Source organism: Trachypithecus francoisi, unplaced genomic scaffold, assembly GCF_009764315.1.
Source record: "Trachypithecus francoisi isolate TF-2019V2 unplaced genomic scaffold, Tfra_2.0 Lachesis_group13, whole genome shotgun sequence".
NCBI classification, from domain to species: domain Eukaryota; kingdom Metazoa; phylum Chordata; class Mammalia; order Primates; family Cercopithecidae; genus Trachypithecus; species Trachypithecus francoisi.
Window position 1 is genome coordinate 94597310 of NW_022681458.1, and position 21266 is coordinate 94618575.

General features: G+C 36.3%; 2 protein-coding genes across 5 annotated transcripts in view; one reads left to right on the forward strand and one right to left on the reverse strand.

The window, feature by feature from the left end:
* The window catches only part of MBD5 (methyl-CpG binding domain protein 5), a 546612-nt gene that overhangs the window by 49212 nt on the left and 476134 nt on the right, over window positions 1–21266 (reverse strand). For all 4 annotated transcript variants that reach the window (XM_033231571.1, XM_033231570.1, XM_033231567.1 and 1 more), the window contains 3 exons: window positions 5908–6575; window positions 2103–2205; window positions 865–1045 (listed from right to left, as the gene is read on the reverse strand). In XM_033231571.1, the coding sequence (XP_033087462.1) occupies window positions 865–1045; window positions 2103–2205; window positions 5908–6020 (397 nt within the window). In that variant the 5' untranslated portion in view covers window positions 6021–6575. The remainder of the gene's footprint in view (window positions 1–864; window positions 1046–2102; window positions 2206–5907; window positions 6576–21266) is intronic.
* LOC117095027 (nucleolar RNA helicase 2-like) lies at window positions 13064–16422 on the forward strand. The gene has a single exon (XM_033231572.1). The coding sequence runs from the start codon at window positions 13140–13142 to the stop codon at window positions 15489–15491; it is 2352 nt and encodes a 783-aa protein (XP_033087463.1). The 5' UTR covers window positions 13064–13139; the 3' UTR covers window positions 15492–16422.

Here is a 21266-nt window from a genome sequence, read left to right on the forward strand (position 1 = left end):
TTTTAGAGACAGGTCTTGCTGTGTTCCCTAGACTGGTCTCAAACTCCTAGCCTCAAGCGATCTTCTCACTTCAGCCTCCCAAAATGCTGAGATTACAGGCATGAGCTACTGCACCTGGTCAAGACTGAATTTCTGTGAAACTATGAGAGACACTGTTAGGACAATTGGAGAAATCTGAATATAGATTGCATGTTAGATAATAATATTATATCAGTGTTACATTTCCTGAATGTGAGCCTTAAATTGTGTTTATGTAGGAGTGTGCCCTTGTACTCTGAAATATTTAGGGTTGAATTGTCACAATAACTGTAACTTCTGCAACAAAATGTAAGTTTAGATGAAGGATACTCCACCAACTATTCTTGCAACTTTTCTGCAGCTTTGAAATCTTTAAAAAAGAAAGCCCCCATGCATGCGCATATGTGGTGGTAGGGATATAAAAAGTTTTCAGCAAGGTGATTTCTGTTTAGTAGGTGTTTGACAAATAACTAAAAGAATAACACTGCTTTTGGGGACTTGATACCACACATTCCAATCCACCCCCGGGAAAAAGGCTACATTTATTTCTTAAAAACCAAGTGAAGATTTGTTAGCTCAGCTTTACACATTTGCAGAGCATTTGTATGTACTAATTAGTGTTTATTCTGCCTGTTTAACTGAATGTTCTGGGTAAGAAATTTTGGGAAATCACTGTATTTTTTCAGAACTAGTTTGCTATTTGTAATAAAATGATAGAACATACGGAATTTTAAAAGCATTGTGCATGCTTGAAAAGTAGAATGAGAAAAAGCTTGGCAAAATGATTTCTAGTAACTCCTTCCCTAGGGAGAGGAGAATTCCTGAACCTTTCACCATATTACATACTTGTTCCTCCTCCAGGACTGGTGAGCACCAGAGAAGGATGTGGGGCTTCCATGCTTTTATGAAGTGTGGCCACTGCAATAATTTTTCTTTTATGTATGCATAGCTTTGTGACATCTTCATCTGCCTTAACATCTTCTGCAGTTCTCTGTTTCACAGCAGCTCCAGGATCAAAATTAAACACCTGGAAAAAGCACAGCCTTTGTTTAGAATATGTCTGTAAAAACATTTAATAAAAAGATCCCTTTGTTTAAAAAAAAAAGTTGTGCATAGATTAAGCCATAAATCTGAATAAAACTTTCTCAAGTTTTTAAGAAAGGCAACTTTATATAACTTAGTAAGTACTTCTGCTGAACTCAAGCTTTTGGTGGCAAAGCAAATAATGAGTATTATCCTAATTCTAAGACAGCCAAGATAAACATATGAAAAGGTATAATATCTGATAATGTTCTAAATTTTAGATACCTCCTGATGTTCTAACAGTGTAAAAACAAATGAAATACACTTAAAAAAGACAAAACAAAAAGCTATGATATTTCTACATTTAACTTTTTCCTTGCCTTCATTTTATTACTATGTTAATATTATCCTGTCACTGATTTTGAAAATCTATTACTTGTTTTTTTAAAAAATTTATTTATTATGTAAATCCTTTTCTTTGAATGTGGTGACACACAAATGAAAAGGAAAAATTGTCTAAACTTTACTTTTAAAATTAGTATTATAATAGACATTCACCAAATAATGACCTATTTCTATAGCAAATAATATTTTACCATTTTACATGATTTTACTTTTCACCTTACAAATTAGTAAAACAGTTTCATATTTTGGCTATGAGGGTTCAGTTTTGTGATTCTGAGAATCTGTGTGGCAGATTTATCAATGCCAGTGCTAACAATAACATTGCAGATTTGAGCAGTTACAGTAATGAGAGAAAATATTGCACTATTAAATGCTGAGCAGTATTAGATACAGCTCTAATGAAAAGGTACAAAGGTGGTTTTAATGAAATATTTATAGGAATATAGATTTGACATCTTTGAAAATGACTCTCAGACATGAATTATTTTCCACAATTTTTAAGTATTCCAAAATGCATGCAAAATATGATAATTAGATAAAGAATTAAAATGTATGATTGGAGAAGTAATAAAAAATAAAATGCAAAATGAGAAAGACAAATGTATAAAACACCTAAAAAATAAAATACTGCTGTAGATCTATTGTGAAATGGTTACCTTGGGAAGAATAAGAGGACATTCCAAGCCACACTTGCATGTTCCATCGGTAAGCAGGTATGTTTTAACCTGCTCCAAGCAAGATAACAAAGACCCACTGGGACTGTAAAAATAGTTTAAAAAACATCAGGAAAATAATTTTGACTACACATATTATATGAAAAAAGGCATAATTTATAGTCTTACTGTCCTTTATGGGATATTTTCCCACTAGGGAAAAGCATTTTCTTTGTCAATATTATGTTAGCTACTAAATTATAGCCTTTAACACTATTGTGTTTTCTTTTGAACCAAAATATTTCTCAGAAAAATACAGATCTCCATAGAAAATTAAATAAAAGTATTTTGAAAACCAAGAGTAGACTAAAGGTGGTAAAAATGCTATCCTTAAGGACAGAAGCAGGCAAGAAAGGAATAAACAAGAAAACTACATAATAGCAACAACTCTCATTTTAAACTAGAATGTCTACTTTTAAAGCTCTTTGAGGAAAAACTGAAATTTAGAAACATATTGAGGTTCGAACCAGAAAGTTGGCAAGTCCACAAAAGTTGGAGTGAACAAGTCCCTGTTTATCTTGGAATCTAGAACCAAGTTGTCCCTATGTGAAAACAGGTTTCTTTTTTCTCCCCCTCACCCGTGTGTTTCTTTAAAGATATAATAGATCAGTTATATCTGAAGATACACTGAAGAGTCAAACTCTACAGAGAGAGAGAGAGAGAGAGAGAGAGAGAAATTAAGCAGAGTTGACAAAAGATAGGAAACTTTTGAGGAAATAGGGTTTTAGGCAGCAGAAAGATGCCTTGCAGGTCTTTGGGCTAGTAATTGTGTAGGTGCTTCAATGTTACTAAGTTTCAGATCACAAAAGTCAGTAAGATATGTGAATACTCATCAATACAGACTAGGTACTAATTCAAATGACAAGAGATGTCTCTGATTTTTATTTACAATGGGAGTTATATTTTATGTGAGATGGACAATCTGCATTTTAGGACTATATTAATGTCAATGTTTTAAATTAAATGCATATTATGCTTTGAAATTATATACTTTTCACTTGAGAATACCTTTCATTTATGACTATTTACCAAACCTTCACTTAAGCCCTCTGATCAAGTTCATCCAAAAACAATAATCTCCATTTCATATAAAAAACATTACAATACTGTACACAGATTATTCTATCTCTACAAAAACACAAGTAATATTTTTTAAATCTATAAGTGAACCAGCTTTAAAATGCAATTCATATTTTATTTATGGACAGTTATGAAAGTAATTTCGGCATGTAGAAAATCTAAACAAAAAATCTCAACTTTGTCAAATTACTCATTTACTTAGGCTAATTTTTTTCAGGTGATATGCAGAGAATTCTCATTTTAGTGATGAGTTCAACCACAGCAGGGAAGGGCAAAAAGATATTTTTGCAGGTCTGGTGATTTCAATAAAATTAAATCAGGCCGAGCACAGTGGCTCACGCCTGTTACTCCAGCACTTTGGGAGGCTGAGACAGGCGGATCCCTTGAGGTCAGGAATTTGAGACCAGCCTGGCCAACATGGTGAAAACCCATCTCTACTAAAAATACAAACATTAGCCAGGCATGGTAGTGCGTGCTTGTAATTCCAGCTACTCGGGAGGCTGAGGCACGAGAAATGTTTGAACCCAGGAGGCGGAGGTTGTAGTGAGCCAAGATGCGCCACTACACTCCAGCCTGGGCGACAGTGTGAGACTTTGTCTCAAAAACAACAAGAAAAAAAGTGTAATATCTTGTTGATTTTTCATGTGAAGCATTCATGAATTTGGTGAAAAGGAACTGCCCGACATTTAAACTTAGAAGAAAGTATATGGACTGAATCCTAGAGGAATTTAATTGTAAAATTAAACCTGAAGACAAGAATTCCTTAATTCTATTAAAGTACTCCAGACGCTTTAAAAACATTTCCTCTCAATAAGTCAGTTGGGTTCTTTCTTTCAGTTGTATCTGTTTAATTAATTTCTCAGAGTAATAATTAATGGAAAAAATAGTTAAAAAACTTACAGCATAGATAAAGCTTAGAAGATTGGAAGTAGGTGGAAAATTTAATGTGTAGCCTCAATGCCACGCTGAGGCAGGAGCAGCTGGAGACTAACCTAAAAATTATGAACAAACTGCACATTGAGCAGGGAGCTATAGAAGGAGCTATACATGTTCAAGTAGTAATTTAGTTATATACAAACAAATTAAATCTATACTGGTTAATTTAATTTGAGAGTGTTTTACCTAATCTAGGAAAGCTTGTTTCCAAAATAATTATCAGTATACAGATTTGAAGTTGGAGAACCCATACTAACAAGGATATCAGATGGTATAAAGTCTAGTCAGACTCGGAAAATCATGAACACGATAACCAACAGTTTCTTAGACTTTAACTTGGTTTTTGACTCCCAGACTTAATTGGTTTTTGCTTGCAGAAATTGAAAAAGCTCGTTTATCTTTCATAGGAATAAAAATGAAGTGAAAAAATATTATCCAGATTTTAGAGTCTTTTGTTCTATGCTGAATATACATTTGCTCTTTACAAACTAGAACAAACATAAGTATAAATGTGTAACACAGATAACTTGCTATATTATATTTATAACAACGTATTTCTGGTAGTTTGTTAACAGCACTGGCAATAGAAACTCTGAAGAAGTTATCTCATGTGTGCTTGTTCATCTTATCTACGATGGGATGAGCTTCATATTCTCTGCTTTCTTATCCCTTCACCCCAATAAATATGGATCACATCTTTAATATTATAGAAGTAAAATTTATGTGACAAAATGCTTTTAATTGGTAACTAGATTTACCTCAAGAAATGCCTTACATACAACAAGCAAACAAACTCAAGACAGAATCTGAACTGACTTTCTGAGTTATTATGCCATAAAATAGTCTGTGTTTACATAACCAAAAATATCTCATTTCTATAAATACATTCTTGCTGGACTGGCAAATTCTGTTGAAGCTGGGATATAAATAGTCACACTGAAAGTAATAGCATCCATTTAATAATGGAATGTGATACCTTTTAAACAGTTATAGTCTGTTTCTAAAAGTTTTTCATTACATCACAAAGAAAGATTTATGGTATCTTCTTTCATACACTTACAGAAAAACTATGAAGTAGGGAACTTAGATGTCAACTATTTAATAAGTAAGACTAAAACTTCTTTTCAACAGTTTAATCATTCCATTCAACTTGTTCTATAAGAGATGTATAGCACTGACATTGAAAAGAGTAGGCATTTTATTTGTATGACTATTTACTTGTAAGATGCAGAGCCTTCTCCATGACTTTTTCACTTTTACTATTACATGCAAGGAAATAGATTAAAGACTATACAGAAAAAAAGAAACGTATTTTTCATTAACAGAAGGCATTAAGAAGTCTAATAACTGAAACTTTCTAGGGATAAAAACTCAATTTTATCAAAAAAGCCAGCTGACATACTCCGAAGGACAGAGTAATTCAAGTCAAGTGATATTTCAAGTATTTTACATTCTCCTGTGAATGTGGTAATGATGATTGCATGTTTCTTTTAGAAATCATCATATTTTTCTTTATTCTTGTTACAGAGATAAGCAGAATGACACCTTACATAAACAAGTAATGCACAAAAATTCTCTAGAAATCTAAGGTAATTAAAAACTCTCATATGTTTCTAGCACAAAGGTCACTTATTCACATTTATATGAGGAGCCATCAGTCACCATGTTTGGTTCTCTCCTTAGTCTTTGGAGTGCAACTTTGCAGGTACCACAGGTGATAATAAGAACTTACCTGACATAAAGCACTCCATTTTGATCCACACGACGCTGCCAACCCACAGGAACTTGTATAGCTGGAAGACCTCCTTCCTTGTCCCCTCCGTCACACTCTTTGCCTCCATTCATTTTCTGTGTCTGCTGGGGACTCTCCAAAGATATCAGCAATAAGATGATATCCTTATATTACAGAGCATGATGGCCTTCAAAAGTCGGCCAGTGCAGCACAGCTTTTCCAAGACTGTACAAAACTCATTGGGAAGCTTCAGCTCAGTTTGGAACCAAGTCCTTGAAATCTGCCATTGTGAAAAAAATCAGCTTCCCATTATAATCTACATTAAATAACCAATATTTAATTCCTAAGGATGGTCTACATGGGTAAAAATGAGTGCTTCTGACTAAGGAAAATCATAATTCACCAATGCTGGTACCTGTGTGAACGGGGGTGGGGAGTGTAAAGTTTTTAGTTCAACATTTGTCTTGAACCTTGATGTCGTACTAAAACAATCTCTATTGTTTAGAAACTGGTCTCATTTTTACAGTGTGAGTTGGTTAATATTTCCAGGTACCCGCCTTTATAGGCCACATTCTTTAAACTTTCTCTTTATCTTCCAATCTGAATCCAAGGTGTTGCAGGTTGGTTCATCTGATGTTTTCATGACTTCAAAATTCCAATAATGTAGCCTGAAACATATGTAAATATGTGAACTTGTATATTTAATGTTGAAAACTGAGACGCTTTACAATTTTAAAATAGAATAAACTACGAAGTGTGCCCAGTGACGTTGATGTCCTTTGCTATCAAAATCATATGTCAAATTCAAGTTGTTTCCTTCTTCCAACTTAGTCCACTTACTCCAATTAAACCAATTTACTTGCTCTTCAGCATATTCAACTTTCTAATTACTGGAGACAGACCCATAATTATGGTATTACATATACACGTACACTCAAACATACAAACGTACACATAAGGCCTCCTTCTAACTTGGCATAAAAATATATCCATCACTTCTTATGACCTGTAAACTACAGAGTTGTGTGTTAATCCAATCATATTTTAATAACTTCTTAATATTATATAACCCTTTGATTCACTTTTCTTTTCTAATCATTATACAGTTTTAGTCTAGAGAAGAAAACGTTTATTTTTTTTAAATAAAAAGTTAGAAGGAAATAAATTTATAGTACTTTTCCAAATATAAGAGGCGGTTTCCCTCCAATATTACTGAATATGAGTGGAATTAGCTTTATAGTCAAGAGTTTACAAAATTCCTTATATTATGGGGTGCTCTTTTAATTCCCTTATTCACTTATGAGGTGCTATTTAAGGAGGAGATACTAGCTTGAAACTGCCATAATCAATGATAGTGTGGAATGCTTATAAAGGTTATCTTGATTGAGCTATTAAATAAAAAATCATGGCGAGTAAATTTTTAGAAGATTTAGTATCCTGTCCTGTGGAGAATGCAACTTCATAGTTGTTAGTATTATTTGTTTTTGTAAAGAAGCCTTTTTATGACCAATTTCATATACTGTATATAGTTACATTGTGGGATTCATGAAACTACACTAAAGAATGGATGAAAAACAATTATCATAGTGTTGAATGAATGGGACTTGTGGTTTGTGATAAATATTTCAGTGGCAGCATTGTCCACAGATTCAAAAGGTACTATATTTCAAACAATTTAAATGGAAGTGAAGATGATACACTCTGAAAAACTGTGTTAAATGACTTAAGATTCATATGAAAGTATTAAATTAAAATCATTTAAAAACATGTAAGTGAAAAACTAATGCATTATTTTAGACAACATGCATTTCAAATACGCATGTACAACTTAATCAAGTAACAAATTAAGCACTGTAAATAGACACATAACTACTTAACTACATTCCTAAAAGTCTGTATATTTAAGTTGGCCCAAACCCTTGTTTTGGATTTCTCCTTAGGAAAGCAGGAGACCATCTTGTGGTAAAGGTCATCATACATTCAGGTATATTGATATATAAAAGGCATCATATATTCAGGTATATGCTTTCTTTGTAGCCTTGGCTCTGAGGCAGGTTAAGGGTGTTGTAATGAAGCATTTACTCACAACTGAAAGCAAGGAACTGTGGGTATGAATGTGGCAAACACTGGCAGGCAATGGGGAAAATACCAAAAATTTCCTGGGAAAAATTTTGGAGTATAAAGAAAAGTACCAAGTAGTAGCAGTCCCAATAGGGTCTCAAGCTGGTAATTTGCATCACTGGCTCCAGTTCACTGTGCTATGCTTCTCACAGAAATGTCCTACCTGCAGGCATAACATCTTCCACTCACTATACCTTTGACCATGACTCCTGCTGTTCATGTCTGTGTTTATTCACATTTCATTCAACAGTTAGTGAGTAGCTACTATATGTGCTAGGTACTATGCTAGGTGCTGGGAGTACAAAGATGGTAAGTACTGTGGTCTGAATGTCTGTATTCCCCCCAGAATCCACACATTGAAATCCTAACCCCCAAGGTGATGGTATTAGGAGATAGAGCCTTTGGGAGATGATTAGGTCATGGGGGCAGAGCCATCATGAATGGCATTAGGCCATAAAGAGCTCTCTTCCAACATGTGAGTTTACAGCAAAAAGACCATATGCACCAGAAAGTAGTCCCTTACCAGACACTGGATCTGCCAGTGCCTTAATCCTGTCAGCCTCCAGAATTATGATACAAAAGTTTATGTTGTTTATAAGCCATCTAGTTTATGGTGTTTTGTTATAGCAGCCTGAATTAAGACACCAAAATGCTATTTATCCAAAGCCCAGTGTAATATTTGGCTCTAATGAGCTACTCAATGTGGAAGAACAGAAAGGAAAGAGGACGGGAGGGATGAGGATGGGTCAATCCCTGTTCACAAGGAGTTTGTGGCCTCATGGAATTTCTAGTGCTTGTGAAAGTGGTATGAACTTTGTGCCATCCTGGACCCCTAGTTTTGTCAAATAGCAACAGACTCTGATGACCAAACTTGTTTTTTTATAGTTCCTTTTCATGTCTGTTTTATTACCTTGCTTTTCCAAAGAAATCTCTTCAGTGGTCTCATCATTACACTGGGCCCATTCCCATTTTCCCTACTTTTCAGCTTTCTGTTTGATATCTTTTTTTTTCTTCCAGCCTCCTCTTAAATGTGGCTCTAACTTCCCTGAGACTGGCTGGCTCACTCCATTAAGTAATTTGTGGATCTGCCATCTAATAACATTGCAGTGATTGCTGCCAAATGCTTCCCTCACATTTCAGTAATCAAAAATACCAATATCTGATGGCTGGGTTTTGCTTAAACCAGCAGTTCTCTAACATGGTTCTGGGACAAACATCATTATTGCCAGTAACACCGGGGAACTTGTCAAAAATGCAAATTCACAGGCCGAATCTCAGACTTAATGAATCAGAAGCTCGTGGGACAATCTATTTTTTAGTAAACCCTCTAGGTTCTTGTTCTGATGTCTGTTTGAAGATTAATGCCTGATCAAGACTGACACCCTAATCCGTCTGCCTCTCTTCCCAAGAAAAGGCTGGTTTCACAGCTTTACATCTTGCAGGCAGCCAGCCCTCTAATTTCTTTTGTTCAGGGTTTGGGGATGGGGTATGGGAGGATCAGCCCTTTTTTGCTGCTACTTCAGCCTTCCAGAGGCAGCACAATTGTAAGGGTCTTAGGAAGCCCTCATAGCAAAAATCCAATATAGTTATCATTTATCTGTTAAGTGGCATTTTTTTCTCTCAACATTCATCTTGTGAATTTGGAAAATACAGAGAAGTTTGAAGATGAAAATAAATACTGAATTGTAATCTCACTGCTGAATAATAACCATGGAAAATACAAAAAAACTATAAAACTCTAATTAAAGAAATAGAAGAGGATACAAAAAAATGGAAAGCTATTCCATGCTCATAGATTAGAAGAATTAATATTGCTAAAATGACAATGCCACCCTAAGCAATCTACAGATTCAGTGCAATCTGTATCAAATACCAATGACATTCTTCAAAGAAACAAAAAAAATCCTAAATGTCTGTGGAACCATTGATATGCTTTTTTTCAATCATTTGTTTTTAGAAAGTTTTAAAAGCTTACATAAAAAATGAGTTTAGTAAACAACAATGTCCACTACTCTAAATTTACAATGTAAACATTTTGTCATTTTTGCTTATTTTAAAACATAAGATGAAAACATTACAGATGAAGTTAAATACTACCCCCACCCCCATGCCATTTTCCTTTTCAGCCCAATCCCCTCCCTTCCACCCCAGAAGCAACCAGTATTATGATTCTTGTCTGTATCCTTTCAGGTCATATTTTAATATGTTTGTTTCCTATATATGTATACATAAACAATATTTTACTGTTATATGTATTTTGAAATTTTATATAAATACTGGTATATGGTACATATAATTCTGTAACTTGCTTTTCTAAAATTCAACATGTTTTGAGAGCCATCTCTATTGAGGTATACAGATTTATCTCTGTTGCAGATACAGGATTCCAATTCATGAATTTTCAACCTCAAAATTGTATTCTATCACATGATTATACAACTATTCATCTATTGGTAAATAATCATGTTAACGGATCTGCACATTTTCAACTTTACAGATACTGCCAAATTGTTCTCTGAATATTCAAAATATTTTCTATCTGTAAATGTGTGTCTTTTAAATATTGAATCATTACCACTTTTTTTCTTCCTGGGCATTTTACTATGACATTAAACACTTTTCCAAAACATGATCTTTAATTGTTGGGTATAACTTTGTCATAAATGTATATATAATTTCTTTACTAATTTTCCTTTGGTGGACATAGATTTTTCTCCCAAATTTTCACAATGACAAATAAATCTGATAAAAATATTCCTGTACATATATCTATGCCCATCTTGATAACTCATTTAAAATTATTTGATAACATAGAATTGCATAATTCTAGGGTCCTTACATTTCTTTAAGTGCTAGGAGGGTAGAACTAGGAAAGCATTTCAGGCCATGTTTCTTAAACTTTTGAAACTGAAGCATACCTTCTTTTGTTAAATATTAAAATCGATTCTACTTGCTTTCATGATTCTGATAACTTCACCTTCTATATAGACTCATCCAAGATGTAGTCAGGCTTTACTTTTATAATTTTATAATTATAATATTATGAAGACTAAAGCTTCTCCTGCTTTCCAAATTTAATACTTTAATATTACTATGCTTTTAGAAGTACCTATTTCACAGCATCTTGCCTCACCTCTCCAAAGACCCACCTTGCTTATATGGTTTCATTTAAGCCCAATAAGCATAGGTCAAAACATAAAAGATCTTGTGATATGAAGGTAACTCCATCTTACTAAGACTCAGGATCCACAATAGGTCTTATACTTAGGACTTAATTTATATTTATTTCACAAACAGTTCTGTAGCAATAATAACAAGATGCAAAATTGTGTGCGTGTGTGTGTGTGTGCATGTGTGTATGTTCTGAGGGACATACCTGCCACGATTCCACCAATGTTTTCAGTTTCCTGATTCCTTTAAATACGCAAATTAATCTCTGGAAATGGCTTTTGGTGGATTGAATTTTAGCAACTGGATTTTCTTCTTTACATTGGCTTCTTCTAACCATTCAGCATTCAAATTAGACAACATCTCCTCAAAAAGACCGTAATGTAAACTCTAGGGGTACTCTCTCACACTTTGTTAATTCACTGATACTTTTATTATCTGATGATGATGATGATTGCTTATCATTTGTGTGTTTATTGACTAGCTCTCCCCATTGGAATGTAAACAGTCTAACAGCAGGACCTTGTCATATTCCCAGTTCCTGGTATAATCCCTAGCATACAGTAGGTGCTTAAATACTTCCGAAAGACTGTGCATATTCTAATTAGTCAATATAATTTCACATTCTGATTTTTTACCATGTAGGCTTATAAAATTTTAGCAACACATGTGTCTGAAATGAAAGAGGTTTTTAAAAGAAGCCAATGACTATGCATGCTGATAAAACAGCAAAAGAGCCTTTTGCTCTAGATTTTTCCCTGATGATCTCACAATCTCTGATGATTTCTGTGTTGAAAAAGTGTGATAGGGCATCTAAGAAAATTAATATGCTAACTTTAAATTTTATTTATAAAGTTAATCACAGTTTTATTTACTAAGTGGTTTACAGACACATTTTAATTGGATTAATAAAGGAACCCCTAAAATAAATAAATGCAGCAAAATAAAAATTAAACTTATGTTAAAACAGGATGCTAATTAATGGAACAGACCTTTTTTTTTTTCTCATTTTGCTTTACTGACATTATTGTTAACCTAAGAATAAACTCACTACTTTATGAAGTGTTGAATGGGTATTTTATTTTACTTTAATTTTTTGGAGACAAGGTCTCGCTCTGTTGCCCAGGCTGCAAGGCAATTGCACAATTATGGCTCACTGCAGCTTTGACTTCCTGGGCTCAAGCTATCTTCCTCCCTCAGCCTCCTGTATAGGTGGGATCACAGGCGCCCAAACCAGGCCTGGCTAATTTTTTGATTTTTTTCATGGAGATGGGAGTCTCCTTTTGTTGCCCATGCTGGTCTTGAACTCCTGAGCTCAAATGATCCTCTTGCCTTGGCCTTCCAAAGTGCTAGGATTACAAGCGCGAGCCACTGTGCTTGGCTTAAATGTGTATTTTTTTTTTTTTTTTTTTTTTTTGAGACGGAGTCTCACTCTGTCGCCCAGGCTGGAGGGCAGTGGCACAATCTCGGCTCACTGCAAGCTCTGACTCCCGGGTTCACATCATTCTCCTGCCTCAGCCTCCCGAGTAGCTGGGACTACAGGTGCCCGCCACCACACCCAGGTAATTTTTTGTATTTTCAGTAGAGATGGGGTTTCACCGTGTTAGCCAGGATGGTCTCGATCTCCTGGCCTCATGATCCACCCGCCTCAGCCTCCCAAAGTGCTGAGATGAGCCACCGCACCCGGCCAAATGTGAATTTCTGAAGTTATACTCAAAACAACATGAAGTGACACCATGAAAATAAGTAAATAGCTATTCTTCATAAACCTTGCTGAATAACATCAAATGCCAAATTCTTCTGATTAAATGATTAATGATAAAATTAATGAATTGGTTTTTGAGTCATGTGCTATTATGAGTAAATTCTATTTAAAATATTTATGACTTCTTCCTCTCCACGCGGTTGAGAAGACTGGTTGGCCTGGGCAGCCTGCGCTGGAGATGCCGGGGAAACTCCCTAGTGACGCCAGTTTGGAATCAGACGCCGCAATGAAAAAAGGGGAGACACTGCGAAAACAAACCGAGAAGAAAGAGAAAAAAGAGAAGCCAAAATCTAATAAGACTGAAGAGAGAGCAGAAGAGGAAGAAACTGTTTCCCCCAAAGCTAAACAAGTTAAAAAGAAAGCAGAGCCTTCTGAAGTTGACATGAATTCTCCTAAATCCAAAAAGGCAAAAAAGAAAGACGAGCCATCTCAAAATGACATTTCTCCTAAAACCAAAAGTTTGAGAAAGAAAAAGGAGCCCATTGAAAAGAAAGCGGTTTCTTCTAAAACCAAAAAAGTGACAAAAAATGAGGAGCCTTCTGAGGAAGAAATAGATGCTCCTAAGCCGAAGAAGATGAAGAAGGAAAAGGAAATGAATGGAGAAACTGGAGAGAAAAGCCCCAAACTGAAGAACAGATTTCCTCATCCTGAACTTGACTGTAACCCCAGTGAAGCTGCCAGTGAAGAAAGTAACAGTGATATAGATCAGGAAATACCTGTGGAACAAAAAGAAGGCGCTTTCTCTAATTTTCCCATCTCTGAAGAAACTATTAAGCTTCTCAAAGGCCGAGGAGTGACCTTCCTGTTTCCTATACAAGCAAAGACTTTCCATCATGTTTATAGTGGGAAGGACTTAATTGCACAGGCACGGACAGGAACTGGGAAGACATTCTCCTTTGCCATCCCTTTGATTGAGAAACTTCATGGGGAACTGCAAGACAGGAAGAGAGGCCGTCCCCCTCAGGTACTGGTTCTTGCACCTACAAGAGAGTTGGCAAATCAAGTAAGCAAAGACTTCAGTGACATCACAAAAAAGCTGTCAGTGGCTTGTTTTTATGGTGGAACTCCCTATGGAGGTCAATTTGAACGCATGAGGAATGGGATTGATATCCTGGTTGGAACACCAGGTCGTATCAAAGACCACATACAGAGTGGCAAACTAGATCTCACCAAACTTAAGCATGTTGTCCTGGATGAAGTGGACCAGATGTTGGATATGGGATTTGCTGATCAAGTGGAAGAAATTTTAAGTGTGGCGTACAAGACAGATTCTGAAGACAATCCCCAAACATTGCTTTTTTCTGCAACTTGCCCTCACTGGGTATTTAATGTTGCCAAGAAATACATGAAATCTACATATGAGCAGGTGGACCTGATTGGTAAAAAGACTCAGAAAACGGCAATAACTGTGGAGCATCTGGCTATTAAGTGCCACTGGACTCAGAGGGCAGCAGTTATTGGGGATGTCATCCGAGTATATAGTGGTCATCAAGGACGCACTATCATCTTTTGTGAAACCAAGAAAGAAGCCCAGGAGCTATCCCAGAATTCAGCTATAAAGCAGGATGCCCAGTCATTGCATGGAGACATTTCACAGAAGCAAAGGGAAATCACCCTGAAAGGTTTTAGAAATGGTAGTTTTGGAGTTCTGGTGGCAACCAATGTTGCTGCACGTGGGTTAGACATCCCTGAAGTTGATTTGGTTATACAAAGCTCTCCACCAAAGGATGTAGAGTCCTACATTCATCGATCCGGGCAGACTGGCAGAGCTGGAAGGACGGGGGTGTGCATCTGCTTTTATCAACACAAGGAAGAATATCAATTAGGTCAAGTGGAGCAAAAAGCGGGAATTAAGTTCAAACGAATAGGTGTTCCTTCTGCAACAGAAATAATAAAAGCTTCCAGCAAAGATGCCATCAGGCTTTTGGATTCCGTGCCTCCCACTGCCATTAGTCACTTCAAGCAATCAGCTGAGAAGCTGATAGAGGAGAAGGGGGCTGTGGAAGCTCTGGCAGCAGCACTGGCCCACATTTCAGGTGCCACGTCTGTAGACCAGCGCTCCTTGATCAACTCAAATGTGGGTTTTGTGACCATGATCTTGCAGTGCTCAATTGAAATGCCAAATATTAGTTATGCTTGGAAAGAACTTAAAGAGCAGCTGGGCGAGGAGATTGATTCCAAAGTGAAGGGAATGGTTTTTCTCAAAGGAAAACTGGGTGTTTGCTTTGATGTACCTACCGCATCAGTAACAGAAATACAGGAGAAATGGCATGATTCACGACGCTGGCAGCTCTCTGTGGCCACAGAGCAACCAGAGCTGGAAGGACCACGGGAAGGATATGGAGGCTTCAGGGGTCAGCGGGAAGGCAGTCGAGGCTTCAGGGGACAGCGGGATGGAAACAGAAGATTCAGAGGACAGCGGGAAGGCAGTAGAGGCCCGAGAGGACAGCGATCAGGAGGTGGCAACAAAAGTAACAGATCCCAAAACAAAGGCCAGAAGCGGAGTTTCAGTAAAGCATTTGGTCAATAATTAGAAGATTTATATAGCAAAAAGAGAATGTTTGGCAATATAGAACTGAACATTATTTTTCTTACAAAGTTAAAAGCACATTGTGCCTCCTTTTGACCACTTGCCAAGTCCCTGTGTCTTTCAGACACAGACAAGCTTCATTTAAATTATTTCATTTGATCATTATAATTTATAACTTTATTGCTACTTCTTCAGTTTTTCCTTTTGAAAGGTGTATGAATTCATTACATTTTTATTCTAATGGATTATCTGTAGATTAGAAGATAAAATCAAATGTGTATCTGCCTATACTTTGTGAGTTCACCTGTCTTTATGCTCAAAAGTGTCCCTTAATAGTGTCCTTCCCTGAAGTAAATACCTAAGGGAGTATAACAGTCTCTGGAGGACCACTTTGAACCTTTGGAAGATTTCCTCAGCCACCTGCTGAACAGTTTCTCATGTGGTCCTATTGTTTGTCTACTGAGACTTAATACTGAGCAATGTTTTGAAACAAGATTTCAAACTAATCTGGATTGTAATACAGTTTATACCAGTGTATGCGCTAGACTTGGAAGATGTAGTACGTTTGATATAGATTACCTATACTTATGTTCATTTTGATACATTTTTAGCTTCTCATTGTAAGGTGATTCATGCTTTAGTGAATTCTTCACAGATAGTATATATAAAAGTACATTTTAATAGAAAGCCAGGGTCTTTAAGGAATTTCAAATGTATAAGGTGGCTCCATAGCTTTATTTATAAGTAGGCTGGATAAATGGTGCTTAAAATGATAATGTACTCCACTTCTTCCTATTGGAAGATTAACATTATTTACCCACAGGATTTAAGGGAGTAGGGGGTTGCAGATTAGCATTGCCAAAGAGTATGTAAAAAAAAAAAAACCAAACCACTGGAAATAATCAGATGCAAAAATGTAACAAATTCATAACTGGAGAGCAAAGAGAACAAGTATGATTTGCATGATAAAGCATTGTTTTAATGGTGAAAACTTCACAGATCACTAATGTTTCTAGAGGTTAACTTCAAGTGGACAAGCTGGGGTTTTTAGGTAGTCAGTGGCCTAGTTTCTAAAGCTACAGTATAGGGTCTGTTTGTTAAACTGAATCTCTGTTGAAAGTTTGTTTTAGCTGCTTGGAGGCTTCCTTTTAAGAAAAACTGTATGTGATTAAGTTGTTTTAAGGGAACTGAAGAACTTGATGTAACCCCTGGCCAGATAACTCTGCCTGATTTCTCAGATACTATTTCTCTGGGAAACATTCTACATAGCACAGGAGCTTAAGAGTGGCATTATCTTCTTGCCTTAATTTCCAGAGATTATTTCTGTACTGAGAATCCTGGAACTACTATGCTAGGAAATTTAAAGCCGCATGATCTGTCTGGTTTTCATTTAATTATTGTGAACACCTAGAATCTTTCTAGGTCCTGATTTCTCTTGCTTAATCCAGTCTTTATCTCTAATTGCCCCTTATTTGATCACCATGTACTAGGGGCTCTGATAGCCAGCTCAGCTCCTGATCCTTGAGGCAACATCCTTTTTCTATTTGAACTTCAGTTCTGTCCTTGAATCCTGACTAGATATTTCTTGCCCTCTGGTCTCAGAATTCTCTTGGCTTTTATTCGTTGAACCACTTGCCAGTTTTATCACTTTACCCTTGTTCCTCATGACTTACCATCAAGCCATGGGTATTAGGTGACAGTATAATTTATTAGATTCTGATTTTGCCCAAATACTAGGCATGCTTTAATAACAACTGAACCTTTTCATTATTTGGATAGGCATGGGTACCTTATCAAGCAGATTAAAAGGATATGGTACCTGTCCTTTAGAAAAGAACAGCTAAAACCTTGTTGTGGATTATGGATTTAGCATAAAGAAAAATAATCCGGCATAAATTAAGAGTAAGAGGGAAGATTAATAGAAATTTCACTTCACATAACTTAAAACATGGCTATTTCAATAAGTGAAATAACTAAGATCAGAGCAGAACTGAAGGAGATAGAGACACAAAAAACCCTCCAAAAAATCAATGAATCCAGGAGTTGGTTTTTTGAAAAGATCAACAAAATTGACAGACCGCTAGCTAGACTAATAAAGAAGAAAAGAGAGAGGAATCAAATAGACGCAATAACAAATGATAAAGGGGATATCACCACCGACCCCACAGAAATACAAACAACCATCAGAGAATACTATAAATGCCTCTACGCAAATCAACTAGAAAATCTAGAAGAAATGGATAATTTCCTGGACACTTACACTCTCCCAAGACTCAACCAGGAAGAAGTTGAATCCCTGAATAGACCAATAGCAGGCTCTGAAATTGAGGCTACAATTAATAGCCTACCCACCAAAAAAAGTCCAGGACCAGATGGATTCACAGCTGAATTCTACCAGAGGTACAAGGAGGAGCTGGTACCATTCCTTCTGAAACTATTTCAATCAATAGAAAAAGAGGGAATCCTCCCTAACTCTTTTTATGAGGCCAGCATCATCCTGATACCAAAGCCTGGCAGAGACACAACAAAAAGAGAGAATTTTAGACCAATATCCCTGATGAACATCGATGCAAAAATCCTCAATAAAATACTGGCAAACCGGATTCAGCAGCACATCAAAAAGCTTATCCACCATGATCAAGTGGGCTTCATCCCTGGGATGCAAGGCTGGTTCAACATTCGCAAATCAATAAATGTAATCCAGCATATAAACAGAACCAAAGACAAGAACCACATAATTATCTCAATAGATGCAGAAAAGGCTTTTGACAAAATTCAACAGCCCTTTATGCTAAAAACGCTCAATAAATTTGGTATTGATGGAACGTACCTCAAAATAATAAGAGCTATTTATGACAAACCCACAGCTAATATCATACTGAATGGGCACAAACTGGAAAAATTCCCTTTGAAAACTGGCACAAGACAGGGATGCCCTCTCTCACCACTCCTATTCAACATAGTGTTGGAAGTTCTGGCTAGGGCAATCAGGCAAGAGAAAGAAATCAAGGGTATCCAGTTAGGAAAAGAAGAAGTCAAATTGTCCCTGTTTGCAGATGACATGATTGTATATTTAGAAAACCCCATTGTCTCAGCCCAAAATCTCCTTAAGCTGATAAGCAACTTCAGCAAAGTCTCAGGATACAAAATTAATGTGCAAAAATCACAAGCATTCTTATGCACCAGTAACAGACAAGCAGAGAGCCAAATCAGGAATGAACTTCCATTCACAATTGCTTCAAAGAGAATAAAATACCTAGGAATCCAGCTTACAAGGGATGTAAAGGACCTCTTCAAGGAGAACTACAAACCACTGCTCAGTGAAATAAAAGAGGACACAAACAAATGGAAGAACATACCATGCTGATGGATAGGAAGAATCAATATCGTGAAAATGGCCATACTGCCCAAGGTGATTTATAGATTCAATGCCATCCCCATCAAGCTACCAATGACTTTCTTCACAGAATTGGAAAAAACGGCTTTAAAGTTCATATGGAACCAAAAAAGAGCCCGCATTGCCAAGACAATCCTAAGTCAAAAGGACAAAGCTGGAGGCGTCACGCTACCTGACTTCAAACTATACTACAAGGCTACAGTAACCAAAACAGCATGGTACTGGTACCACAACAGAGATATAGACCAATGGAACAGAACAGAGTCCTCAGAAATAATACCACACATCTACAGCCATCTGATCTTTGACAAACCTGAGAGAAACAAGAAATGGGGAAAGGATTCCCTATTTAATAAATGGTGCTGGGAAAATTGGCTAGCCATAAGTAGAAAGCTGAAACTGGATCCTTTCCTTACCCCTTATACGAAAATTAATTCAAGATGGATTAGAGACTTAAATGTTAGACCTAATACCATAAAAACCCTAGAAGAAAATCTAGGTAGTACCATTCAGGACATAGGCATGGGCAAGGACTTCATGTCTAAAACACCAAAAGCAACGGCAGCAAAAGCAAAAATTGACACATGGGATCTAATTAAACTAAAGAGCTTTTGCACAGCTAAAGAAACTACCATCAGAGTGAACAGGCAACCTACAGAATGGGAAAAAATTTTTGCAACCTACTCATCTGACAAAGGGCTAATATCCAGAATCTACAAAGAACTCAAACAAATATACAAGAAAAAAACAAACAACCCCATCAAAAAGTGGGGAAAGGATATGAACAGACATTTCTCAAAAGAAGACATCCATACAGCCAACAGACACGTGAAAAAATGCTCATCATCACTCGCCATCAGAGAAATGCAAATCAAAACCACAATGAGATACCATCTCACACCAGTTAGAATGGCAATCATTAAGAAGTCAGGAAACAACAGGTGTTGGAGAGGATGTGGAGAAATAGGAACACTTTTACACTGTTGGTGGGATTGTAAACTAGTTCAACCATTATGGAAAACAGTATGGCGATTCCTCAAGGATCTAGAACTAGATGTACCATATGACCCAGCCATCCCACTACTGGGTATATACCCAAAGGATTATAAATTACTCTACTACAAAGACACATGCACACGTACGTTTATTGCGGCACTATTCACAATAGCAAAGACTTGGAATCAACCCAAATGTCCATCTGTGACAGACTGGATTAAGAAAATGTGGCACATATACACCATGGAATACTATGCAGCCATAAAAAAGGATGAGTTTGCGTCCTTTGTAGGGACATGGATGCAGCTGGAAACCATCATTCTTAGCAAACTATCACAAGAAGAGAAAACCAAACATCGCATGTTCTCACTCATAGGTGGGAACTGAACAATGAGATCACTTGGACTCGGGAAGGGGAACATCACACACTGGGGCCTATCATGGGGAGGGGGGAGGAGGGAGGGATTGCACTGGGGAGTTATACATGATATAAACGTCATGCACATGTACCCTAGAACTTAAAGTATAATAAAAAAAAATAAAATAAAATAAAATAAAATATTTATAATGACATCACAAGTTGATCTTGTGCTTAGTGGATGGGACTACTGGGAAACACAGCGGGACAGAATTAGCACCCAATTAATTATTGATTTATCAAGATGAGACTATGTACATTAGGTAAAACATAGATATTTGATATATTTAAATCATGGCTTATACTTTTAATACTATGATTATAAATTTAGCTCATGAAATATTTAAAGGTAATTAAGAAGTCCACTCTATTCCTATATTTGCAAGAGTGAACACCTCATCTTCTCCAATTGAGAACAAGTCCTACATAAAACCTGCCTTTATATTTATATTCCAAAACAATATATACATGTAACAACAGATATGATTGGATTAAAAATAATAACATTACTATTTTGGAGAGGGAAGTCTGAGTGGCTACAACATAATTATCATTTTATTGGATAATAAATGAACATATTCATAATCTTTCCATCGTTAGTGGCTGAATTATGCTTGTTAGAGTAACCCTAAATGACATTTCCCCGTTCTAATTATCTTTCACCACCATGTCAATTATTCAAACAGTTCCTTCACAGTACCTAGTCAATCCCTCAGTCAACCTTCCCCCATCTGTTTCACCTTTCACCTATTTATTGAAGACATGCATTTTTATTTATGAGCACACTTATCTTGCAGTTACATCTTTTTCATATTTTTAAACTGTGCAATAGATTAGCCCCATTTTTAGCCTAGTTATTTTTCCATTGCTTATCTTCACTGTGCAGTCACTTCTTCCAAAATATACCTCTCAGATACATCCTTTGTAAGTGACCCAATACCTCTGCCAGGCTCCACTTATTCAC

What these genes read in the sequence shown, in the direction of transcription:
- LOC117095027 (XM_033231572.1), top strand. Translation starts at nt 13,140, where the DNA reads ATGCCGGGGAAACTCCCTAGTGACGCCAGTTTGGAATCAGACGCCGCA.